Source organism: Bison bison, unplaced genomic scaffold (genome assembly GCF_000754665.1).
Source record: "Bison bison bison isolate TAMUID 2011002044 unplaced genomic scaffold, Bison_UMD1.0 scf7180017863946, whole genome shotgun sequence".
Lineage (NCBI taxonomy): Eukaryota > Metazoa > Chordata > Mammalia > Artiodactyla > Bovidae > Bison > Bison bison.
Window position 1 is genome coordinate 1,304,032 of NW_011494518.1, and position 27,652 is coordinate 1,331,683.

A 27,652-nucleotide genomic window follows, 5' to 3' on the forward strand; every position below is an offset into this window, starting at 1 on the left:
GAAATCTGAATATATCTTTGAGGGTCTCCATTGTGCCTTTTTTCTGGTCCAATGCACACTTTCTTTGATAATTCTTAAAATGGCATTCTCCAGCAGTAGTCTACAAAGACAGAAAGCAAGAAAACTCTTACCCGGTATATTGGCAAGAACAACAGCTACATGGCTTTAAAACTTACCTTTCACAGCTTACCTTTTCAGAAATATATCAAATACTTCTAAAATTATATGAAAATATTTTTTGACAGATTTGGGAGAGGTTAAATCTTTGTGGTTAAAAAAATGCAATAAAACTCAGAAAAATTTTAGAGGCTTGATATAGTCCTAAATTTATCAAAGGGCCTGAACCTTAAAAAAATTAGGGCAGTATGAAAACTGAACATTAGCATGAAACTGAACATGTCTTTGGCTCTAGACACACAGTAAAGTGTTACAGCAGCCTGCCCTTCCATCTCAATCTGGAATTCAAGTAGGATTTTTAAGGATTACCTCTCAAATCTACTGAGTGGATTTATTTGCTGATTGCTTGTCTTAAAACTGGGAAGGTAAAAATAATTCAGATAGAATCAACATAAGAATATTGATTCTTAGTAGTTATTTGATAATAAAAGGCTGAAGTACTGATTTTTCAACATTGGTCCCAAGCTTTATGGAGAATCCAATCAAAGAACATCTACCAAAAGATAGAGCATAATTTTGTTATCGTCACATGTAGAGATTCCACTGTAATCACACAGTTGTAATGCAATAATCAAAGTGTACAAAACAAATGCATGGTGAATTCATAGCTGAGACCAAGTGTGACTGAAGTAAGGTAACAACCCTCCATTTTAGCAATATGACTTAGAAGAAAGGAAGGAACACCATTTTTACCTGGACATCCAAAATGTTGAACAGCTTATCGGTTCGGGGACTAAAAGAATTTGGTATCATTATTTCCACACCAATATTTGGAGCCATGCTTTGGCCGGTGTTGATGACCTGATAAGGAAAAAGTTTTAAACACTCAAAAAACACGTTTTATAAAAGTACGGATACCAATGAGCTTCTCAGGTGAACCCGTGTATTTCATGCAACATTTATAAGGGTGGGGGTGTGTAGTTGGTACCTGCACAGCAAAGGGAGATAGAATATCCACTATCAGAACTTTAAAATGTTTGCTAATAATATAACTGGTTATTATTCCTAGCCCTTTCCTTTTGGTGATTAGAACAAAACGTTTGCACTGATGGTTTATTGCAGAAATAGTCTGAAGAAAAAGACATCGATGATATACAGTTCAGGGGGTCAGGGTCACTGAGCCTCAGTGCAGTTGAAACTCCAAGTGTAACTTACAGGCAGCCCTCTATGTACATGATTTCTCTGTAGTCACAGAGTCAACCAACCAGCGGTTGGTTCTAAACTGTAGCATTTACTATTGACAAAAATCCACATCTAAGTGGACCAGTGCAGTTCAAATCTCTGTTGTTCAAGACTGTACCTGGCACATTACTGATCTAAGAAAACGTGATCAGTTCTCCTTATAACTACTCCATGAGGCGGGCTAACACTTTATGATTCACCAACTCAGGAAGATGCTAAGAGGGATTATTGTTGTATCCAAGATGACAGTCAAAAAATGGCAAGAAGTGGGACCGAAACCTAGGTATTCTAAGTCTAAATAATATGTTGTTTTCATACAGTCACTCTGTGCTGAGAGAATAATCATCAGCAATGAGTGAAAATATATTTAAGTTCAGGGTAATTATAATGCGGAAGAACTCAGAAAATTAGAAAAGGGTAGGTTTAATTAGGTTTTAGAAAAAATAAAACAGGTTTTTAATAATATGCATAAAGGGAAGATATTTCTTCATAAATGATAAATGTCATGATTCTTGATCATGTTAAATATAAATATATAATATATCTTAGTAGTTATTTGATAATATTTGATAACATGATATATAAATATCATATAATATAAATACAAATATCAAATTCTTGATAAATGATAAAACAATTTATCATTGTCATTGATAAATCTGGGGATTGCAGAACCCTGAAGAAGAAAATTGAGCCAAAATAGTGATCAATGCAAAGCAATAGAGGAAAATAATAGAATGGGAAAGATTACAGATCTCTTTAAGAAAATTAGAGATAACAAGGGAACATTTCATGCAAAGATGGGCACAATAAAGGACAGAAACAGTATGGACCTAACAGAAGCAGAAGATATTAAGAAGAGGTGGAAAGAATAGACAGAAGAACTGTACAAAAAAGATCTTCACGACCCAGATAATCACGATGGTGTGATCACTCACCTAGAGCCAGACATCCTGGTGAAGTCAAGTGGGCCTTAGGAAGCATCACTATGAACAAAGCTAGTGGAGGTGATGGAATTCCAGTTGAGCTATATCAAAACCTAAAAGATGATGCTGTGAAAGTGCTGCCCTCAATATGCCAGCAAATTTGGAAAACTCAGCAGTGGCCACAGGACTGTAAAAGGTCAGTTTTCATTCCAAGCCCAAAGAAAGGCAATACCAAAGAATGTTCATACTACCACACAATTGCACTCATTTCACATGCTAGTAAAGTAATGCTCAAAATTGTCCAAGCCAGGCTTCAACAGTATGTAAATCATGAACTTCCAGATGTTTGAGTTGGATTTAGAAAAGTCAGAGGAACCAGAGATCAAATTTCCAAAGCAAGAGACTTCCAGAAAAACATCTGCTTTATTGACTATGACATGGAACAACAGACTAGTTCCAAATAGGAAAAGGAGTACATCAAGGCTGTATATTGTCATCCTGCTTATTTAACTTATATGCAGAGCACATCATGAGAAATGCTGGGCTGGAGGAAGCACAAGCTGAATCAAGATTGCTGGGAGAAATATCAATAACCTCAGATATTCAGATGACACCACCCTTATGGCAGAAAGTGAAGAAGAACTAAAGAGCCTCTTGATGAAAATGAAAGAGGAGAGTGAAAAGTTGGCTTAAAGCTCAACATTCAGAAAATAAGATCATGGCATACGGTCCCATCACTTCACTTCCCAAATAGATGGGCAAACAGTGGCTGACTTTATTTTGGGGGGGGCTCCAAAATCACTGTAGATGGTGATTGCAGGCATGAAATTAAAAGACGCTTACTCCTTAGGAAGGAAAGTTATGACCAACTTAGACAGCATATTAAAAAGCAGAGACATTACTTTATCAACAAAGGTCCATCTAGTCAAGGCTATGGTTTTTCCCGTAGTCATGTATGGGTGTGAGAATTGGACTATAAAGAAAGCTGAGTACCAAAGAATTGATGCCTTTGAACTGTGGTGTTGGAGAAGACTCTTGAGAGTCCCTTGGACTGAAGGTCCAACCAGTCCATCCTAAAGGAGATCAGTCCTGTGTGTTCATTGGAAGGACTGATGTTAAAGCTCAAACTCCAATATTTTGGCCACCTAATGCGAAGAGCTGACTCATTTGAAAAGACCTTGATGTTGGGAAAGATTGAAGGCAGGAGGAGCAGGGAACAACAGAGGATGAGATGGTTAGATGGCATCACTGACTCAATGGACATGAGTTTGGGTAAACTCCGGGAGCTGGTGATGGACAGGGAGGCTGGTGTGCTGCAGTTCATGGGGTCGCAGAGTTGGACACGACTGAGCAACTGAACTGAACTGAAAGCCTTTGACTGTGTGGATCACAACAAACTGTGGAAAATTCTGAAAGAGATGGTAATACTAGATCATCTGACCTACCTCCTGAGAAGTCTGTATGCAGGTCAAGAAGCAACAGTTAGAACTGGACATGGAACAACAGACTGGTTCCAAATTGGGAAAGGAGTACATCAAGGCTGTATATTGTCACCCTGCTTATTTAACTTATATGCAGAGTACATCAGGTGAAATGGCAGGCTGGATGAAGCACAAACAGGAATCAAGATTGCTGGGAGAAATATCAATAAGCTCATATATGCAGATAACACCACCCTTATGGCAAAAAGCAAAACACTAAAGAGCCTCTTGATGAAAGTGAAAGAAGAGAGTGAAAAGTTGGCTTAAACTCAACATTCAGAAAACAGATCATGGCCTCCGGTCCCATCATTTCATCGCAAATAGATGAGGAAACAATGGAAACAGTGAGAGACTTTTATTTTCTTGGGCTCCAAAATCACTGCAGATGGTGACTGCAGCCATGAAATTAAAAGACGCTTGCTCCTTGGAAGAAAAGCTATGACCAACCTAGAGAGCATATTCAAAAGCAGAGACATTACTTTGACAACAAAAGTCCATCTAGTCAAAGCTATGGTTTTTCCAGTAGTCATGTATGGATGTGAGAGTTGGACTATAAAGAAAGCTGAGCGCCAAAGAATTGATGCTTCTGAACTGTGGTGTTAGAGAAGACTCTTGAGAGTCCCTTGGACTGCAAGGAGATCAAACCAGTCAATCCTAAAGGAAATCAGTCCTGAATAGTCATTGAAAGGACTGATGTCACTGAAGCTGAAACTCCAATACTTTGGCCACCTGATGTGAAGAACTGACTCATTGGAAATGACATTGATGCTGGAAAGGATTGAAGGCAGGATTGGAAGGGGATGATAGAGGATGAGATGGTTGGATGGCATCACTGATTGAGTGATGAATTTGAGTAAGCTCCAACAGTTGGTGATGGACAGGGAAGCCTGGTGTGCTACAGTCTGTGGGGTCGCAAAGAGTCCAACACAACTGAGTAACTGAACTGCCTCCTGAAAACTATAAAACCAACACAATAAGTTAGGAAAGAGATGTGCTATAAAATCTAAATGAAACACCATGGCTCAAAGTCTTGCAATAGTATTCTGAATGCAGACACATAGATTAAGCAGGAGTATGCCTGGCTTTGGGACAGGTGGTAACTGCCAGTCTTGGAAGCACAGGGCAGCTGTAAAAGGCAGTGTCAGCCATGGGGCCCAGCACTACCCAGACCTTTAGACAAGGTCTTCCTGATGCCAGAAAATCACCAAGCTCTCCTGCAATATACTTTATTTGTGTTCATCTAATCACATTTAGACTTCCGAGAACATCTTCAGCTTGAACAACTCATCAAGCCTACAGACTGAAAGCATCTCTAGGCCCAGTCCCTCCACTGTAATTTAACTAGAAAATACTTTTAAACTATTATTTGTAAATAAATAGGCCTTCTAGAGTCCAACTCAATTTCTGTTTATCAGAACACAGACCCCCATTGGACTGTGACAAGAGCATTCTTGGGGACTTAAAAGTAGAAGACTACATTTCCCCAATACTAGTGTATTCTAGTATAACAATACAATAACCTGAGTATAGACTCAAGAGCATTCTGAGGTCACCCTTCTTCCACAGATTTGGGGCAGAGGCCCAGGAGTTTGCGTTTTGGATAAACATCTCAAGTGATTCTGATACACCTTTTAAAAAGCACTGCCTTACAATTATCATAATGTGCCTAATCCAGACTCACTCACATTCTATAGATTTTTATATAGCTCTGAGAATGTCTTGAGTAGTGCTTTTGATTGAAAAAAATTTTTTTGGACATTGTCTCCAATTACTTGCTCATTATCAACATTCATGCTGTAACAAAAATTTCAGTTTGACAGTAAAAAATTGTTAATGAATTTATAGCTTATATATTAGTATGTTAATACTTCTGGATGATGATAATATTCTCTACTTTTAAAAAGATTTACTAAATGATACATCACTTGTCACAGAGGCATATACCAGTGGCCTGTAAGGCTGACCAAGTGGACATTAAGTGGAGATGTGGAGGTAAAATCTTTGCTTGGTAATGTTAGGATTTGTATAAAGCTGGGACCAAGTTTCACTGATTGGCACCAAAAGATGCCTTCCTCTTGACCTATTCTGATTTCTGCATGTATCTCAAGCATAGTCAGCTCCTCCCATAACTTTGCCTATTTCAGGCATCACCTGTTCCCACTTGTACTATAAGGAGCATGGGCTCAGTAACAGGGACAGGACGAATGGGAGAGAAGGGGCCCATGAAGCGAGGGCACGAGCCTTGGAGCAGCTCTCTCCCCGCCCTCAGCCAGCTGTGGCCTCCCGAACCTGAGGGACATCACACGCATATGATGTCCTCTGGAGCAGTGCCTCAGTAACAGTTCTTGCACAATATGAATACAAAATATGCACACAGTCATCTTACGTGGAAAGTGAAGTTCATTTTCTCTGTCGTGCACATTTCAAACCCATCTTCCTCCTTTGGTCCATACATAAATGAGGCTGGGCTTACAAACCTGACGGAAAAGAATTCAGATTTAATTCAGCTGTCTTATTTGATGAGGTACTTGAAAAACCTTTCTCTACAGTCTGAATATAGCGTATCTCTTAAATATGACATAATTCAGAGTACAGACGCCTCTAAGTACCAAGGAATACTTTTGATAAAGGTAAGAACACTTTCTTGTTAAGATAAGAATTTTTGTGAAAATGTAATGAATTTCCCAGGTGGCGCTAGTGGAAAGCTGTGGGCTCTAGTTTGGGTGACAATTTCTCTTCCCACCAATAGCCTCTACTTCCTTCCAACACTGCCAGCTCACTCTAGTGACCGTTCCTTCTCTCTCAGCCCTCAAATGATTCATGCAAACTTGAAAAATATGAGATAAATTCTTAGCTTTGCCCTCAGGCTCCAATATCCACTTATACTTCAATGTATCTGACAGATTTTTTAATTACTTCTCACCATCCACCAATGCCTGCTGGCTATTTGTAATGAACCCCAAGTCTGGGGAACAATTCAAACACCAATAAGTAGGGCAAGTTTTTGTTAAAATACAAGGTTGTTACTCTTTTACCTGAGATGAAACATATGCATGGTTGGTAATGAAGTTCAAGGAATTTTTCTAGGGAAATCCCGATTCCCCAAGTTGTGCATATTTGGCAACTAATATGAGGTAATATGGGCTTCTTGGTGGCTCAGCAGTAAAGAATCTGCCTGCAGCACAGGAGCTGTAGGAGACGTGGGTTCGGACCCTGGGTCGGGAAGGTCCCCTGGAGGAGGGCATGGCAACCCACTCCAGTGTTCTTGCCTGGAGAATCCCATGGACAGAGGAGCCTGGCGGGTTACAGTCCATGGGGTTGCAAAGAGCTGGACATGATAGAAGCGACTTAGCACACACGCATGAGGTAATATGTTAGAGGCTCTTTTTCACAGCAAAGAGATATATCCAAATGCTGTAGATTGAGGCAGCTTCATAGCTGCAGAGCATTCGTTGCTCAAAATAACAAGATGTGTTTAATCGAAAACCGGAACGACACACTCATCGTAACAAAATCAAGGAGGCGAGATACACATTCGAATCCAAGAAAGATGACATCGGCTTCTCTCTGCTCCTCAGTCCTGCCTTCGTAGGGCTTCCTTTCCCCCCTGCTTGTTTTATCTAACTGGAGACTTGGTTCCATTGTTTTATTTTTATATACCTGTGTGCCATCATTATGGCTGGTTAAAAATGACTGGAGGCGATTTACATTTAGAGCAATTAGAAAAGCCCATCTATTCATTCTGTATCTCATATCATCTATTGCTTTAAGAATGTGCTTTAAACTAAGATTAATCGGCTTAATATTTTCCAGTAAAATTATGAAAGATTTTCTCAATGCTATTTTAAAAATTCTTTCTCCTCACATCTCCTTCCTGAATCAGAGAAGGGTCCACTCCAAGAATTACTAAGGTTGTGAGGAGTCAGTGAATGCTGGCCCTGGGGCTGTAGGGGAGGAACTCTGTAACTCACAGCTGTAGAGAGTGGACAGGGGAGCCAGCTCTCCTGTATCAGTTCAGCTGCCACGCAGGTAGGTGCAGGGCTGGGACAAGAGAGACGTGGCCAAGCTTTCACTTCTCTAAACCTCACACTTGCCATGGCCACTGGGCAGAGCCTTACAAAGTACACGCCAGCACTCTGGGCCCTGGCCTATGCGGTGTATAGCTAAAAAGGCTGAATGTGGCCTGCTACAGGTTTGGTGGACTCTTCCAGGAAGAAATATCCTCCCCCAGGACATTAATGTAAGGTGGTCTCAGTGATGACTACAGAGTGAGATAAAATCACAAACAGCTAAGCAATGGGCTGCCAACACCGAGGTTGTTAAGAGAAACAGCGCATGCTCTTTTCATAAGAAACCTTAAACCTGTTTTTGACCAATAATTTAAGAAGCAACAGAACTCAAAATCAGCTCAGAATTTTACAGCAGGCTTTCATGTCTACTCACCCATGAACTGTTAGCATGACTTCATACTTAAGAGGTATTGTCACAGTCACCTTATTACGCTTCACATCACCTGTTTCCCCTTCATTTTCACTACAAAAGCAAACAGAAGAGACTCTTAGAATCCAGTCAGCACGAAAATTCTCATCAGAGCAAACTAATCACACCCATGTACTTGGAGGTTGGTTTAAAATACGCTTTTTGAAGAGTTAGAATAAAAGCAGATGTAACAGTAAAAAAATTTTATGTCAGAGCTGGCAGAAACTTGCTGTCATTATCTATGCTGCTATTTTACCATTTATCTCTATGCTATAAAGCTTTAGGTTAGAAGGTTTTTTGTTTTAACAGATCACATAAGAGAAGTTTTCTCCTGCAGATAATGGAACATAGCCTATGTTTCCCCTAAAGTGACCCCTGTTTCTCTTCCCAAAAGTGAGGGGTTCATCTAACACAGTTGTTTTTTCATAATGAAAAGTACCAGGTGGCATGTACTGTGATGTTGAGATCCTCGTCTGCTCTGCTGAGTGAGCTGGCATCCAGAAGAAAGCTAACATCTGTCTGAAAAACACAGACAGGGAACGCCCATTTTAAAAATAATCAAAAACATTTTTTTTTTTTTACAATCTGAATTTTAGTTTTACTTATTGTTTACAATCTGTGAAATGCAGCTTTGAGATGCTGTTCTAGAAGCACAGGCTACCCCTCAAGACAGAGCTGCGGGGCAGCTGTGGGGTCTGTGGCAATGTTAAAGCGGCAGCATTCCCACAAATGACGTGCAGAGACAAAGCCTCCTCTGAATGTAAAGAGAGGCAGGTCCAGAACGACAAAAACTCGAGATGCTTTAACAACCTGAGTGTGGACTCTTGCCAGAAACACCTTTTTGTGTAGCAGAGGTAACATGCCTGGCAGATAGAGTCACCTGGGGTGGGCTGGCGGGGAGTGTTGGGAAGTGTGAGACTGGGGAGCAGAATTCTGATTGAGCATTCACATGCCCATCCTGACATAAACAGGTGCCCCTGCTTTTTTATTTTTTTAAACAGTGAACATTGCCAAGAATAGAAAAATCTCAAAGATCTCAAGCCCAGTTAGTTTTGGTTTGACTTCACTTAGCTACTTAGTAAATAACAACAAATTATTTGTATGCAGCACAGATACAGAAAACAGAAAATAATTTATATTCCTGTGAGTAACAAAAACTATAAATGCTTACCTTTGATAGATGATCTACATATATATAACCAACCCTGCAGTCAAGTCTCACTATGCCGGAGCTGTCTGTTACTTCACAGTTTATTTGTTTCTCTTCCTAAAAGGAAAAATGATACAACTGGTTTAGGTAGAAGGGGACAAGAAGTCTGTCACATATTTTAAGGATGGGTTTTGAAAAGAAAATCATCCCCAGAGAATGTACTTCCTTGGAAGACTATTTTCTATTTAATTTTGGAATAAATCAGGAGGAATTAAATTACATAAACGTGTGTATAAGTTTATAGTTAAAGTTCACATAAATTCTCCAGAGAATATTTCCTGGACTTATAGCTTTCAGCCATGTTTCTGTGTTCACTGTTTAACTCAGGGTTCCTTGAAAAATTATTAAGGAATTCCTACGGTCTGCATTTCATTGGCCCTCTTCTGTCTGGGATGTGAGAATGTGATAAAGGTATTTAATTATAAACACTGAAATCACGATGCTGCTGCTGCTGCTGCTGCTGCTAAGTCGCATCAGTCGTGTACGACTCTGTGCGACCCCATAGATGGCAGCCCACCAGGCTCCACCGTCCCTGGGATTCTCCAGGCAAGAATACTGGAGTGGGTTGCCATTTCCTTCTCCAATGCATGAAAGTGAGAAGTGAAAGTGAAGTCACTCAGTCGTGTCCGACTCTTCGCGACCCCATGGACTGCAGCCTACCAGGCTCCTCCGCCCATGGGATTTTCCAGGCAAGAGTACTGGAGTGGGGTGCCATTGCCTTCTCCGAATCACGAGGATACATATATTCAAATGTTTGGGGAAATACACACTTATGTACACTCACAGGTGCATGTTTCCCTCAGTAGCTGAGTTTTTCCTCTCACCACTGCAGATGGGCCCCCAAGGCTCTAGTGGAAGTGGGTAGTAGATATCTGTGAGAGGTCAGAACACTTTCTAAATGCCGTTAGTGTGAAGAAAATCTCTGGGTGAGAGATGGGTAAATTTTCTAAGAGGCAGAGAAATATCCAAGAAGAAAGTGATTGAAACATTGCTCTTTCGAATTCAACATTACTAATACCTCATTGATGGATTTAAGTGCTCGTGACTAAGGCACAATGGTAAAAAGGGGGAAAAAAAGCTTTCTAGATGCTCCAGACTCCTTCAGGAAAAGAGAAACTTGTGTGAAAGCTGGATGAAACTGGTATTTTGGAATCTGACACTGGTTCTAGCTTTTTGGAAGTTCTGTGGGATTGAGACAGTATATGTGAACCTAAAACGCAGAGCAGTATCTGCAGGAGCCCGGCATGGAAGACCAGTATTGCCCACGTCTGGACCCTGACCTCGAGGAGCAGCATCACAGCCCCAGGTGAGGATGTACCAGGGAGGAAAGCAGTGGCACCTGGCAGCTTGCTTGCATAACTGGACAGTCACTTCTGTCCCATAGTAGCATTTGGAAGCAGGAAGCTGACTGTCCTGATCTCAGTCATATCCCAAGAAACTCGCCATTTTGTTTAGGAGCACAGAGAAAGTAACAACACTGGAAACCTGAGTGCTAAGTGTGAATATTAAGACTCGAACCTCAAATATTTATACCTCAAACTGATAGTCATTCATTGAATTTAAATTCTTTAAAAAATTAAGTAAAATATGTTGTATCATGCTATTATAGCTTTTGATACTTGTTGTTCAGTCACTCAGTCATGTCTGACTCTTTGCAGCCCCATGGAGTGCAGCACATCAGGCCTCCCCACCCGTCACCATCTCCCAAAGTTTTCCCAAGTTCATGTCCATTGCATCAGTGATGCCATCCAGCCATCTCAGCCTCTGACGCCCTCTTCTCCTTCTGCCCTCAGTCTTTCCTAGCATCAGGGACTTTTCCAATGAGTCAGCTGTTTGCATCAGATGACCAAAAATATGTTTGATATTTACCAGATCTAAAATCTTAATGAAGTAAAGACCGGTGGGGAGTTTGATATGCAGAGTTGTCTCATATGCGTCATCTCCAGCATTATATAAAGACACGTTCAACATCAATGTCTTCATACTTCCAACAGCAAGATAGGTCTTATTTTCATGTGGTCTAAAAATGAAGTAATATTATTTAGTTTTTGTTTGGGAACTAAAAATCCATCTCTTCATTTATTTATCCTGAAATAAAATATTAACTTGGAAATACAACCATAGGAGATGACCCCATGCAAGTAGATATAAATCTATGTTAAAAAGAACTCAATATCCCAGGTTTCAGATAAATTTAGTTAATTATTACACAAGAAAAGTTTTAAAATTTAGTTATAATTAAACTAGACTACTTTCTGTTTTTCTGTTTAACTTCCTGCTTCTATCATTTTACATATTTTTCTCATTATTTCAGAATATTTTCCTAAAAGATTTTTTTCATTTTCTTTCTTGATCCTTAAATAGACACTGAATTAGCTGTTTCCCAAGCCACAGGGGGACATGGGGAAAACTGAGGAAGAAGAACAGACTATTTCCACCAAAATAGAAGCCGTCCTGAGGGATGTGAGCACAACATGGGAAGGGGCCGCTGTGGCCAGCAAACGGGTGCCACTAAAATCTGTCGGATTAGAATTAATTTCTTATGGCAGACTGGTCACCTCTGCTAATCAATGGGCAAAATTACAAAAACTGCAAAAATGCTTCAGCATCCTGTGAATCAGAACGAGAACATTGCTGCACACCCAAACGGACAGGTGAGTGCCCGTTCTGGCCTGAGTGTCAATGTTGAGAGTTCTCAGAAGTTCTTCCAGTTGATCCTCATTGCTAAGCGCCCTCACCCAGCATTGCCTCCTCCCTAATGAAAGTGGTTTCTCCAACTATCCCGCACACTGGGCAGCCCTAGAAACCAGGAAGTTCACACTGTCTGGTTTTTTCTCACCACTAGTATAAGTTTTCTTGGAGAAATGTTCTGGGTCATGATTATCACTATTTTCTCCAAGGCTAGCAACACAATTAGTGTTCAGAGTATATGTGTGGTATGTAAGTGCAGTAACCTTAAAAACGACTGAACGACTGATCTGATCTGAACACTAAAGAAAGTTCTGAAACATTGAGGAACTATTGGATAAGTGACTGTTAAAATTTCATGAACTATATACATTCTATGAAATTACAGCCATGCTTATCTGCTTAGTGATGGAATGCAAATTCCAAATGTTTCATTAAGATAAAGTAAACATCTATTACTACCACATTCATATGTTCTGTACCCCACCCACACAACCTCATGTTTTAGCGACAACACAGCTATTGAGCTGACCAATAAATTGATGGCAACATTGATACTGGAAAGAGTACAGTTGTTAAGAAGCAAAATATTATTAACCTCAGGATTATAAATTATAATTTTTGGACACATGTCCCTACTTTTATACCTCTAATATCTTTAAGAAATCAGACGTTTCACCTAATTCCTAAAAGTTCTTCCCCTCTTATCCTAGTTGTTTTACCACTTTAAACTTTCTTATCAAGGTAGAACACACATAAGGAGAAATGCACACAACCTAAATGGAGCACTCAGTACCTTTTTATAAACTGAATACATGTGTGAAAGCAGCATTCACACTGCGAAAAACATATTGCCATCAAAGAAACACCTTTGTGCCCCCTTCCAATGACTGCCACCACCCACTATCTTGCTTTTAGTAGTCTAGACTGGCTTTGCTCAGTTTTATACTTCATATAAACAGAGTTACTATGTAACCTTTCAGGATCTGACATTTCTGTATTCAAAATTTTGTGCTTAAGATTAATCTATATTGATGCATAGAGTTGTAAAGTGTTTCTTCTAACTAGTGTGCATACTAATGTTTATAAATATGCTATATTTTATTTATCTTTTCAACTCTCATTGGGAATTTGGCAATTCCAAATTGGAGCTTCTATAGTTTTCCAGTAAACATATATATGTAATTACGCTGTGTCCATCAGTCTGTCTATCTATGAGCAGACCCCTGACCCAGGACTAATTCCTGAAAAAAAATCTCTAAATCAGGCTAATTCTGACAACCAGTTGAAATTTTACTAACAAGTTACATTTAGAAAATACACCAGTCCAGGTTCGATGCATGAAACAGGGTGCTCGGGGCTAGTGCTCTGAGATGACCCAGAGGAATGGGATGGGGAGGGAGGTGGGAGGGGGGTTCAGGATGGGGAACATATGTACACCTGTGGTGGATTCATGTCAATGTATGGCAAAAACTACTACAATACTATATAGTAATTAGCCTCCAAAAAAATAAAGTGGGGAAAAAAGAAAATACAGTATAAATAACTATGTTTAAATAATAAAAAATAAAAACATCCTACAGGATTCTCATATAAAAAGCAAGTGTTGCATAGAGCAGGGGTTCAGAAACTGCCGCCTGAAGGCCAAGTTTGGACTGCTGCCCGGTCATGCAAATACAGGTTTATTGGAACATTGCCATGCCCACTCATCTGTGGCCACTTGTGCACTCTGACAGCAGAGTTGAGCAGTTGAGACAGATCTCTGTCCCACAAAGCCTAAAATATTTACTGTCTGTCCCTTCATGTAAAAAGTTTGCTGGCTCTGTCATTGAGCAGTCTGACTAAAGAGCATAATTATTTCAAAATAAGCATACCACATATTGCTATATTTAAAATCTGTAGTACTTTGACAGTAACAGAAGCTTCATTATTTCAGATAGCACCGGATGCTGTCTTAGAGGAAATGACCCCCCAGACCTCATAATTCCTTGTCTGATAGTAATGACGTTGAGGAGAAAGGAATTAAAATGTTCCTAGGCAGCATTTCTAGCTCTGACCCCTGGGTCTGAGAAGTTGGATGTTTCTGGAAGGATGAATGATAACTAGCAAGGCAGAAACTCTTCTAGAGCTCAGGTAGATTTCAGGGCAGAATCTGACTCAGTGGCAGTGTGCTCTTTCTCCCAGCATGTGAGGGGATGGCTGTGACTTGCTCATTCTTGTGCTGCAAACCTTTGTGTTACGTTAGCACACATCTGCTTGGTGGCTCTGTGCTTAAGGGCAGGGGGGAGATGTGCACAAACACGGCTATCCCACAACCCCTCCACTTCTCCAGAACCATAGTACAACTAAAGGAACCGAAGAGGTTCCAAAAGTAAACTTCAGCTTGACATTAAAGTTTAATTAAGACTTGTAGAAGAGCTGCCTAGAAATAGACATTTATAAAATATTCTGGCTTGTAACCAAAGCATTAGTCACTGAACACCTTTGGGAAAGAAGTTGGCACTTAGACAAGCAACAGAAGGTGAGAGCACTGCGTAAACAGCTAGGTTCCAAGACAACAGCAAATTAAAGAGAAACACACACTGTTCGCATTGCAACAGCGAGGCTCCTGGTCTATTTTCCATTTTTAAGCTATTTTGCCGCATTATCATGATTACGATTCTACTCTTTGTGTATGTGTGTGTATACATGTACAGATAAATATATATGCATATATCTTATTGTACCTTGAATCATTAACAAGGGGCCGGCAGAAAGAGACCCACCAGCTTTTTATGTGAGACAGAATAAAGGACCAGGTGCACATCTGGAAGTGCGACAAGGCTGAACCAAAGCTTTTCCTGGGAATCGTAGTTCATTCTTCATTAAAACATGCATAATGCAGACTTGAAATTTACAAAGAAGCCTAGAATCCACGTAATTTAAGCAGATCAAGATACTGTGTACATACAGAATCATAACTTAATAAGGGGAAAATAGAAAAATGATGTATTTCAGCACCAGGCTCTATGTTTTTCCTGAATGAATGCTATTGTTCTGTTTTGTGCAAAATGCTTCCCAAGTCTTAATATAATGAATGCATTTTGCCTCTATAAGATGAATGACTGCTTCATAGCTAACATGAAGCAGTCATGAAGCATGACTGAAGTCATGAAGCATCTTTTTAATCAAGATGCTAGAACAAAATATAATATGCATTAATATGTACCCATGTCAATGTACATGAGTCATTTATTTGACAAAAAACTAACCTGCAGGAAGTGGCCTACAGGCCCAAGTAAATATGTCTCCTCTTTTGTCTTTATTACTGACTTTGGGAAAAAATTAAGCACAGGAAAATTTTAATCTGCTGGGAAATATCAGTTACCTGACATTTAAGAAGATTTTACTGAATAAAGACAAACTCATTGAGACCCCAAGGAGGCTAGCAGAAGAATATGACTGGAAGACTGAACTAGTAATTAGAATGTTTAGTGTATAAAGCATACAATCCCTCATCCCCAGACTCGGTGACATCAGTGAGGCATATATTCCTAATATCAGCATTGTAAAAATGGACAAGTGTTGTTAGACTTACTCTTTTGGGGGTAAGAAAAGCAGTGCAGTTACACACTGCTCACGGTCTGGCTTCCCTGGAGGCTCAGCAGTAAAGAAACCACCTGCAACGCAGGAGACTCAGGAGACTTGGGTTTGATCCCTGGGTCAAGAAGATCCCCTGAAGAAGGAAATGTCAACCTGCTCCAATATTCTTGCCTGGAGAATCCCATGGACAGAGGAGCCTGGCAGGCCACAGTCTTGTGTGGTCGCAAACAGTTGGACATGACTGAACAATTGAGTGCACGTGTGTGTGTGTGCACACACACAGTCTATCCAACTGTGATCTCCGTTCTTATCTGCTAACAGAACCCTGGATTATTCAAGCAATAGGGAGTGTCCCCCATACTGCAGAAGCTAAGGTCCTTGTTTGGCTTCAGGGAGTCAATTTTGACTAATCTAAGATCATGATGACTCCATCCTCCTTCAACCAGGAGAGATTCAGGGGGAAGCATGTGACACAGTCTGGTTCATCAGGATAACAAGTCTGCTCAGACACTTCCCTTCCTCGAAAGCCAGCCTCAAGAGGACATGGAACTTTGCTTCCGCCCCTTTCTGTTTATTGGGAAGCTTGATGCTGTGACAGCCATCTGATAACCACAAGAGAAAAGCCAAGAGAACTGGAAAGATAAACATGAACCATGAATGTTCAGATTTTGGTAGTTTTGCACTGAACCTATCCACCTTCTCCAGACTGCTGATTCTGCAAAATTATTAAATGCCTCTCTGCAGTAAGTTAGTGTTAGCCTAATATTCTGTTACTCACAGTCAATAGCCTTCCTAACTGATAGGAGGGCACTTTTGGTCAGGAAACACCTCCAGCTCTTACCCTGGAAGCGTGATGGAGGTACAGAAGAGAAGTAGTGTCAGATCAGTCATCTCCATGAAAGACTGGATTCTCAGCTGCTGGTGTGATGGCTGATACCTGCGACTGCGTTTGTAAATTCTACTTGGAATGTTGATAAAGGTATATTTGGTCATCTTCATTTCTCAGTGTAAATCCATTTGAATGGGGTTTACTGACCTGAGAATTTAGAGATTCAGGAGGAAGCCTCCACTTCATGAAAACATGAAATGGAGTGCATCAGTGCTATTTAGCTTGCTGCTGACAGTCAGTCATCGCAGTCATCAGAAACGCATGTCCTTGATGGAGTAAGTACATTCTCCTGAAGCAGGTTTGTAGCTCTGAGACACAGACATGCCATCAGGGCCAGTGAAGTCACAGTTGGGAGAAGGCATAGAACATATGATTGCAATTTGCCTACCATGACTGAGAAGGCAGGTGGGACTCATGTGTGAAAGGCAGATTTCTGTCTCATAGAGTACAATTTATTAAAATGCAAAGCAGTTGGTCATAACCCTTCACCTGTGGGCCTAAAAATACACTAGACAAGTTTTCACTTGAAAACTCTTCAAGTAAGTTATCATTTGATGTGAAGTTGCTCAGTCGTGTCTGACTGTTTGCAACCCCATGAACTATAGCCTAAACACGCTCCTCCGTCCATGGGATTTTCCAGGCAAGAGTACTGGAGTGGGGTGCCATTTCCTTCTCCAGAGGATCTTCCCGACCCAGGGATCGAACCTAGGTCTCCTGCACTGTAGGAAGACTCTTTACCATCTGAGCCATCAGGGAAGTCCTTCAATATATAGTTATCATTTACCTAATGGAAATAGCTTGTAACCTTCATAACTGATGCAAAAGATGTGGGGCTTATACTTTCCACTAGCTTTCAGGCCACTTCAGGCTTCACAGAACTGAAAACTACTGACCTAGGCACAGTCAGAAGCACTCTTGGGACATAAAGAAACAATAAACTCTGGACATTAACCAGTACACACTAAGAAAATGTCTAGAATTCATTGGCAACGGTTCATTTTTTTTTTTTTTTTGCCAAATAGAAACTTTTGGGGGGATATGGTCTATAAATATCCCAATCATAATATTATAAAAAATATAACATCACATGTCCATGTGTACCAGGCTTTGTGCTAGGTAATGTATTGGTCTGCATCACTGCATTTTATTTTTAAAACAACCTTACAGAGTAGGCACTGTTTTACTTTCTTATCGATGAGGAAGGAAGTTTGAAGAGGTTGAAAGTCTTCTCTTAAAAGGTTATTCAGCTAGTAAACCATAGATAAACTTGAACCAGGTTAGTCTGACTTCAAATCTAAACTCTAAACCACAGTGTTTCTTGGATTCTTAGATTTTAGTTTGATAAGAGCCACTGATAGCCTTCTTAATAATGAATATCTCTGGCCTGGTCCCCATGGATACTGATTTGGATGGTTGGGGCCTAAGAGCCTGCATTTCTACCAAGCATCCCAGCTGATTCTCATGAAGGTGACTCTAAGACCACATCTTGAGAAACAGTGTCTTACCATACAATCATAATGGACTATTCATATTTTGACTATAATAAGAAACATTATTATTTCAAGTTAAAATGCAAAGTAGGGAAAGTAACTTCTTATTGTGAGAAATATGAAGAAAAACTGATAATTAAATTAATGATTTAATATCTTAATTCAGGAAGATATATTTTAATTCTTCAGGAAATTAGCCTTCTTCATAAGTTCCTATAAATTTCAACTTTTTTTTCATGGGCCTGAGAGATTGCAATGAAAGATGATGAGGTGACAGTGGGGGTGTCTGATTTAAAGAGATGAAAACACCACTTAATTATATCTTAGATAATCTTTCCCATGCAAAATTATTCTTCTTATCAAAGGCTCATGACAGCCAGCCAAAGTACCAGGAAGACCAAGCATTTTAGGAAGAAAATAAATACATGAATGGGAAGGTTATAAATTATTCATCTAATATTTCAACAAAGGCACCACAATTACATGCTGAATTATGAAGTAGTTAGTGGTTGCTGTTTTAGGACTATCGAAGCAGCCAATCTGGATAATTTAAGTATAGAGTTCAATTATCAATCAAATGGGTTAGGGCTTCTTGGCCCTCAACTGTGGATGCTCAAGGCTATCCTGGCATTGCCTAAGTGAAAAGAATTAATTTATTCTCTGCCATATGTCATCCCACCCCAGCAGGGTACTCAGCACTTTGTCAACCTTTTTACTCATTCCTGGTTGACTCTCCATCCCATTTATTACAGTTATTTTGAATCTTTTCCCGTTCCCTTCACAAGGTCCCAAACCCATCCTCAAAGCCCTCACTTTCCATTTACAAACTCAGTTTTTATTCTGGCCATCCATGAGTTCTCTATATTTCCCCTCCCACCACATTAAAATTTCTTAATGTCAGCATCTGTTCACAGTTTCTTAGCTCAAGATAAAGAAAAATCTTAATTACTTTCTAAGCTTAACCCTTCTCCCTGCGTCTGATCCCCATGCTGTTTCCTTCAGGACCTTGCTGCATTCTCAGCAAACATCCATTTGTCACCTAATAGCATTCCGGGCACTGTATTTTGCATTAGGGACACAAAGATGAAAATACAGACACTTGAAGCAGCCTATAGGATAGTGTGGAGATGGACAATGATAGTGGTGAGCACAGGTGCAATGGGACCAGGACCGCTGGAGGACTCAGGTTTTTGTAGCTGGAGACAGAGGCGGGGGGCAGGGGTGCTTTACCTAGGAAACAGCTGAGATTTATAAGATAAATAAGGGCTAACCACATAGGTAGGCTGAAGTGAAAAGATACAGAGGCTCAGGAGAGGATGGTATGGCCAAGGAACCATAAATATTCTGCAATCAATGGACAAAAGTTCAGTGGAATTGCTAAGAAAGAGCACTAAGGACTTCAGATTTTAAGATTATAATGAACTACTAAAGCCCTGCTATCATAAGTGTAAGTGAGAAAACTCACTCTGGAAACATCTTGGTAGAGGAATTCGAATAATGCAAAGTCAGACACCAGTATCCCAGAAAGCAGTTAAGCCCATTGATTCAGGCAGGATATTGAGTGCCTGGTTCAGAGAAATAGTCGTAGAGATAGAGTAGTATGATGGATAAAAAGTATATCTGGTGGCCGTATTATAAGGCTGGGTAATTTATTTGATGTCAGGGATAAGAAAGAGAGAAGGGTGCAGGCCGAACTCCAGGTTGTTGGCTTCGGTATCTAATGGTTGTATCGTTGGTGGGTAGTGACGAGGCACCCAATAGTTCATGTGTGATAGGCACTGGATGAATGGGTGTGGAGCTCAGAGGCATGATCTGGCATCAGCAGTAGAGGCAGGCCAGGGGAGGTCATAGTTGTGAGTAAGATTATCCAGGGAAAATATGGGAGAGTGAGAAAGAGCCAACAAAGCCAAAATCAGTGATCCTCCAGCACCACTGAGAAGGAGGGGCTAGAGAATTAGCAACACAAAGAGACTGGGAGTAGGATGGCATCATGGAAACGATAGCAAAAAACATTGAAAAAGGAATGTGAACAGTTGCCAAACCCTTCACAGGAGAATTCAAGCAGGATCTGAAAGTGTCCCCTGGATTTAAGTAGTCTCTCTGTTCAATTTATTCTTTTCCCTGCCTTTGATCCTCACATTTGCTTATATCGTCCCATGATTAAATAAATAACCTTTAATAAATACATAAATATTCCCTTAATCACTGATGCTATCATTATGCTACAACTGCTCAGACATTTCTATGTTAAAATTCGCTGGTGTCTTTCTATTTTTCCCCCACCAGTCACATTTTAAGTGCCAACTTCCATGACCTTTCCTTATTCATTATGGTTTCCGATCTCTACAAAATTACAGTATTAAGTCTCTCTTTTTACATTTTCCATTGGCTAGCTCACCATGGACTTGATTTTCCTCTTGGTTCTATGAAGTTTCTTTTCCAGTCTCCTGGAGTAACTCCTTATTCTTTTTAAGCTTTTTAAATGAAATTTATCCACCCTTGCCAAGATTTGGTCCTTAGTTCTTTGTGAAATTTCCATTTTGACCCCAGGCATTTTCCCAAGTCACTAATGTGTAGAGGACCCCCAAACACAATCCTGAACTAGATTTTCCAGTGGAGAGCTACATACAGAAATCTCACCAAACTCAGATTACCCCAGTTTAAACCTGCTTCCTTTATATCCCTACCTCCCCAAAAAAGTCTCCCATTTTCCTGCCCTGTCAGTGACGCCTCCTTGCCTCTCTCACTTTTCATACACAACTAGCTCTTAACCTGAAATATAGATCTCCAATCTTCATTTTTACATCTTCCCTTCCACATGCAGAACAATGTCAATAGAGAGGACATAAATATGATACAAAATTACAATGGTTTATTTCACAAACATTTATCCAGTTTGCACTATGTACACTATTCTAAGCACGTTACATGTATTCTCTTTTTTCTCTTTCCCTTCTGTGAATTTAGAAAAGCAAAATGGTTTATTCCCTTTCAAATGTGTCACATAAACTTAGAGATTTTGTGCATCAGTCTCAACTTGTGCATCAGATTTCTCTGGTGGCTCACATAGTAAAGAATCTGCCTACAATGCCAGAAACCTGGGTTCAAACTCTGGGTCAGGAAGATCCCCTGGAGAAGGGAATGGCTACCTACTCCAATAATCTTGCCTGGAGAATTTCACGGAGAGGAGCCTGGTGGGCTACAGTCAATGGGGTTGCAGAGTCAGACATGACTGAGCAACAAACACTTACACTTCACTAAACTACGTTAACAGTTTTTGGATGATAAAATGCTAAGCATTATGTAATAAAGGTTAGCTCATTTTGCCACTAAAATTCTATTAACAGGCACTTTAAAATGTCTGAAAAATAAATACAATTATATTAATGATAATCTAAAACACACTTACATCCTGAAATACCTGAGTTATCAATAAAAAGATTAAAATTATGCCGGATAAAACCATGGTGCTCAACCATTCTCATTCTTTCAATAAGTGGTCACCTTTGAACGTATGCTTATATGACTGCTGTATAGATCACTTAGTCTTTTTCAGCATAATGCTGCTCTTTCCCAGGTCTTTAAACGTTGTTAATCCCCAATGATTAGTTCTTAGTCCTTTATTCTTTAGAACCCACATGCACATATAAAGTGCCCCATCCTGATGAATAACAGAGAGCAAAGTACACTTACTTCAAAAATCCAATTTTTGCAGACACCTGTAGATCAGCAGTACAGTTTTCATGGGCACAAAATCTGGCAAAGTTTATCTGGAAATAAAATGACAATATTTTTTATTTTAGTTAAAATCAGTAGGCCTATTTCCATGTTTTTTAAAGAATAATTTATCTACAATACATGAGAAAAAATTAATATAGCAAATTGATAACTTTCAAAGAGTTCAATTTGAGAATTAGAAGGTTCAGCTAACAATTCCAGGACTAAAGGAACCAAGTTCTTGCAATAGGTAAATTTAAAATCTAACTGTGTTAAGTAAAAAAAAAAAATTCTTTCATAGTAGTTGTATAAAAAGAAGTTTAATCAAACTGTGATAGTAACCTCTGTAAGAGTGTAAAACTTGTGCTGCCAAGACTTTTTCACTGAATTCCTCTCGATTTTCTGGTGCTGCCATGGGATCCTGCTTATTATGCGTAAGCATGATACAGTTTTCACAGGTGGTAGAACAGTGACTTTATATTTGTTGAAAATAATAAAATGTAGAAATTTTTACTGTGAAGATACAGTGAATGAAAACAAATGATAGTTTATCAATAGATTCCAGAATTTATTTAATTCCGAGCATTTTAATAGGACCCAGAGATACTGTAAGGTACACAGGAAGCCCTTAGGTATAAGCTGGACAAAGAAATACAGACATAAAAGACATAAAAAGAAAGAAAGCAGAGAGGGGCAGGTGAAGGGGGGAGAGAGACAGAAAAGAGAGAAATCTAGAGAGTCAGAGGAGGGGCCAGGCCATGAAATGCAGAGTGAGTGGGGCACTGCCAAATGGCATGTCAGACCAGAGACTGCCTGTGCCAGGCGAGCACAGGGAAGTGTAAGTGAAAATCGTCCTCTAGACGACTTAAATATAACTTTTTCCTACTACTCTTATTTGTGAAGCAGGTTGTTTGAAGAATCAAAATGTAGCTCATTTTAATATAACTACAAGTTGCTAAGATTTGAGCTTAGGTACTTAAAATATTGAGATGTTCATTATTAAAGGCATTTAAAGGTAGTTGATATTGAAGGCTGAAGTTCAACAAAAGAATGAAAAAAACTGACTTCCATGAATATTTTCATACAAGGGTATAGAGGAAATTTGCTCTTAAGTTATCATCTTTATTTGATTTAGCACAGAGAGCAGACAGTGCTGATTCTGAGCTCAAATATCTTAAAGTGACTTAGGGGCAATTTTGCCTGGACAGGATATGACCTAGACCTTTAAATGTCCTTTTCCTCTTTTGCATTCTGTGTGCTATAAGTGAATGTTTTAATGAGTACTTTTACCACAGCTCCAAACAGCCTTTGACTCTGTCTTTTTGCTGTTGGATAGTAAAAGTCTGAACTGGATTCCTGGGAATAAACTGTCAGTGAAACTGATAGATTTTGGCATACATTTTAAAAAGCAGTTCACTAGTTAGCATGCAGGATCAATCTCAAAATGCATTTAGATCCTGAGATGTGGTTGAAAAGCATATGCTGCTGCTGCTGCTGCTAAGTCCCTTCAGTCGTGTCCGACTCTGTGCGACCCCATAGACGGCAGCCCACCAGGCTTCCCCATCCCTGGGATTCTCCAGGCAAGAACACTGGAGTGGGTTGCCATTTCCTTCTCCAATGCATGAAAGTGAAAAGTGAAAGTGAAGTTGCTCAGTCGTGTCCAACTCTTAGCGACCCCATGGACTGCAGCCTACTAGGCTCCTCCATCCATGGGATTTTCCAGGCAAGAGTACTGGAGTGGGGTGCCATTAAGAGAAACTGTTGTGTAATTAAATACCATGTTTATAAATGCCATGTTTATAAATGAGTAAAATCTGACTAATAAGACATGAATGAATATGTGGGCAAGGTGAGTGAGAGGGAGACAAAATGAAAAAGGAGACAGAAAATGAGAAAGATAAGTTGAACACACATGATGACCTGAATAACTTGTGAATGCTGCTCACTTCCATTAGAAGTCCTTGCTAGAAATATACTTTCTTCATTGACAAGGTATCGAGAAGAGAAAATTAACGTTTTATGTATATGTGGGAAATAACTGCTATGACTAAATGCATAGTTAAAGGTATTCAGTTCAATATCCTAAAGGGAAAATAAAAAAGAATGGAAAACAAGACATACCATAAATCTTTTTTATAAAAAAATTTCATTAAAATTTTAAAAAGATTCACTTCCACATAACTATATAATATTAAAAAAATTCTTTAGTTGTATGTCACATAACGTTTCAAATAAAGAAAAATATTCCTACTGTTTTCTCAATGATGTCTTTTTCTTTCTTCTGCTGAAGAATTGGCTGAAGTGGAGGGAATTCCTCTATACTTCGTTTACTGACGACATGATGCCCCAGGTGGTAAGTGGCTTCAATCTGGATTGGGGTGAGGATGTCCCGTACATCTTTCTAAAGAAATTGAAAACCATATGAATTAATAATAAAAATAAGCCTGTAAATTAAAAAATATATAAGCCCCCTCTTTTCCTACACAAGGCCAAACACAACATGTGGAAGTGAAAAAAAAATATCCTTTCTTTTTAAGATATATTGTTAAAAAATTGAACTGTACATTTTCACTCATATCAAAGGCATTCATGTTTATTAGGAAAAAGACAAAAGTTATTAAAAAGAAAAACCAGAACTATCTAATAGATATAGAGGTGTGCATTTCAGCATATTTTCTTCTATGCTATTTTCTCTGCATATAATTTTCTTATTAGCTGTTACAGTATATCTATATTTATTGTGCTTTCACATTTCACAAAGAAAGAGTTCTTGGATTTATCAATTACACAGGGATTGTAACCCATTTGGAATCCATTTTCCTCTATATGACACTCTAAGTTTAATACCTTACTAATTTTTATACAACATTTATCATTCTTAATCTTATCTATATGTGATCAAAAAGTCTGAGTGATTAGAATTTTAAATGGTACTGTCTTCTGCCCCCAAAGAAACAACTTGTGAGTTTATTCCTCTGATTGTCAATTCATATATTTTAATCTTTATTTCTACATGCAGGAATTATTTTTCTCTCTTTTAAAAACACTTTCCCATGAACTTAAAATTTATATCATCTTTTCCATTTGATTATTCAATAGCCCCTTTGTTAAATGGGAATACACTGCATCACTATCAAAATTATGTGCTGACATACACACACACACTAAAATAACTTGAAATAAATAAAATAAGAAAATAAGAAAGTAAGTTCAAAAGCATTTGGCATTCAATTAAGGAAATGCTTCCCTAAATAGTAAAGGTGTTCAAGAATCCCAAGTCGGTAAAAAAAAATATAGAAGTCAGGTAAGATTAAAAAAAAAAACATGGCATTCCTTAGAAAGCAATTCTCTGAGCCCTGCCTAGATGGATATGCAAATTTCAATATATACTAAACAAAGCAGACTCATTCATTTTTCTTCCTGTCTTGCTATGACAAACCTAGACAGAGAATTAAAAAGCAGAGATGACATTTTGTTGACAAAGGTCTATATAGTCAAAGTGAAGAGTGAAAGTTGCTCAGTCATGTCCAACTGTTTGTGACCCCATGGACTATACAGCCCATGGAATTCTCCAGGCCAGAATACTGGAGTGGGTAGCCTGTCCCTTCTCCAGGGGATCTTCCCAACCAAGGGATCAAACCCAGGTCTCCCACATTGCAGGAGGATTCTTTACCAGCTGAGCCACAAGGGAAGCCCCTATGTAGTCAAAGCTATGGTTTTTCCAGTAGCTATGTATGACTGTGAGAGTTGGACCATAAAGGAGGCTGAGCACCGAAGAATTGATGCTTTCAAACTGTGGTGCTGAAGAAGACTCTTGAGAGTCCCTTGGACAGCAAGGAGATCCAACCAGTCCATCCTGGGGAAATCATCCATCAAGGAATTCAACCCTGAATATTCATTGGAAGGACTGATGCTGAAGCTGAAGCTCCAATACTTTGGCCACCTGATGTGAAGAACTGACTCATTGGAAAAGACCCTGATGCTTGGAAAGACTGCGGGCAGGATAACAAGGGGTCAACAGAGGATAAGATGTTTGGATGGCATCAACGACTCAACAGACATGAATCTGAGCAAATTCCGGGAGATGGTGAAGCACAAGGAAGCCTGGTGTGTTGCAATCCATGGGGTGCTAATAGTCAGACATGACTTAGTGACTGAACAATAACAACAAGGAGCATGGACAAATAAGAGTCCACTATAAAGTAATCCATGAGAATTTATAACAGAATTCAGTTGACCATTTAAACTGCAAGAAATAAGAAATGTCAAGGGCAAACCTATAGAAAAAGTATCTTATGCACAAAAGAATTAAAAATAGATACAATCTCAGGATTTGAGAAGGAAGCTCACAATCAGACGATGCTGTCCACCCACATAGGAACTGGGCTTCCCGGGTGGTGGTGGTGGTAAAGAACCCGCCTGCCAATGCAGGAAACATAAGAGATGCAGGTTCAATCCCTGGTCAGGATCCCCTGGAGGAGGGCATGGCAATCCACTCCAGTATTCCTGCCTGGAGAATCCCACAGACAGAGGAGCCTGGTGGGCTACAGTTCGCAGGGTTGCAGAGTCGGAGACGACTGAAGTGACTCAGCATGCACATAGGAGCTATGCAGTTTTTCTTTTCTTTTTTTTGGTATTATAATTGTTACTATACTCAGAAAATATCGCACTCATTGTCTTTCACACTAAAAACTTAAATGTAAAGCTTGGCTTGACTCTAGTTTTCATGTGCCCATTTCAATCTATCAGTTCAGTCGCTCAGTCATGTCCAGCCTTTGTGACACCATGAACCACAGTACGCCAGGCCTCCTTGTCCATCACCAACTCCCGGAGTTTACCCAAACTCATGTCCATTGAGTCGGTGATGCCATCCAACCATCTCATCCTCTGTTATCCCCTTCTCCTCCTGCCTTCAATCTGTCCCAACTATAGTTCTTGTTAAAAAAATAGATTCAGCAAAGTCCCTCTTGACCATTAAAAGAACTCAAGTGTTTTCACTAGGACTAGACGTATTAATTTTAACTATAATTGAGTTATATCTATGAGGTTTATATTTATACTTAGTTCCTTAGTAGATCTATGACATTGTAACTGACAAACATCCTAGTGAATAATGTCAGTGGATTTCATTTACAGACAATTCAGAATTGGAGTATTAGCTTAAGCATTTCTGTCTAAAGGCAGATTTCCAAAGCTCATAAATTAATAACCCCTAATGAATAGAAAATGGAGAAGGAAATGGCAACCCACTCCAGTGTTCTTGCCTGGAGAATCCCAGGGACGGGGGAGCCTGGTGGGCTGCTGTCTATGGGGTCGCACAGAGTCGGACACAGCTGAAGCGACTTAGCAGCAGCAATGAATAGAAAAAATACCTATCATAAGGATTATAGCTATGCTGCTTATATCTGTATTAATTTTTGATAAAAGTTAGTTAATAAATATGACACATCACATAAAAGACTACACCTATTCTATGTCCTTCAGTTGAGTTCACTCGCTCAGTTGTGTCCGACTCTTTGCGACCCCATGAATCGCAGCATGCCAGGCTTCCCTGTCCATCACCAACTCCCAGAGTATGTAATTAAAAAAGGGTGTAATTGTTTCTTCTCATCATTAACAACATATATATATATATGGATAAAATCAAGTGGTCTGAAGATAGAGTTGCTGCTGCTGCTGCTGCTAAGTCATTTCAGTTGTGTCCGACTCTGTGCGACTCCATAGACGGCAGCCCACCAGGCTCCCCCGTCCCTGGGATTCTCCAGCCAAGAACACTGGAGTGGGTTGCCATTTCCTTCTCCAGTGCAGGAAAGTGAAAAGTGAAAGTGAAG

The 27,652-nt window shown here is 39.5% G+C and overlaps 1 protein-coding gene across 1 annotated transcript in view; it reads right to left on the bottom strand.

The window, feature by feature from the left end:
• Window positions 1-27,652, bottom strand: part of ITGA4 (integrin, alpha 4 (antigen CD49D, alpha 4 subunit of VLA-4 receptor)) — a 93,584-nt gene that overhangs the window by 6,590 nt on the left and 59,342 nt on the right. The window contains exons 16-24 of the mRNA XM_010833848.1: window positions 24,073-24,222; window positions 21,798-21,874; window positions 11,325-11,475; window positions 9,417-9,512; window positions 8,685-8,764; window positions 8,210-8,299; window positions 6,153-6,243; window positions 871-978; window positions 5-100 (exon numbers count right to left, since the gene is read on the bottom strand). Coding sequence (XP_010832150.1) covers window positions 5-100; window positions 871-978; window positions 6,153-6,243; window positions 8,210-8,299; window positions 8,685-8,764; window positions 9,417-9,512; window positions 11,325-11,475; window positions 21,798-21,874; window positions 24,073-24,222 — 939 coding nt within the window. The remainder of the gene's footprint in view (window positions 1-4; window positions 101-870; window positions 979-6,152; window positions 6,244-8,209; window positions 8,300-8,684; window positions 8,765-9,416; window positions 9,513-11,324; window positions 11,476-21,797; window positions 21,875-24,072; window positions 24,223-27,652) is intronic.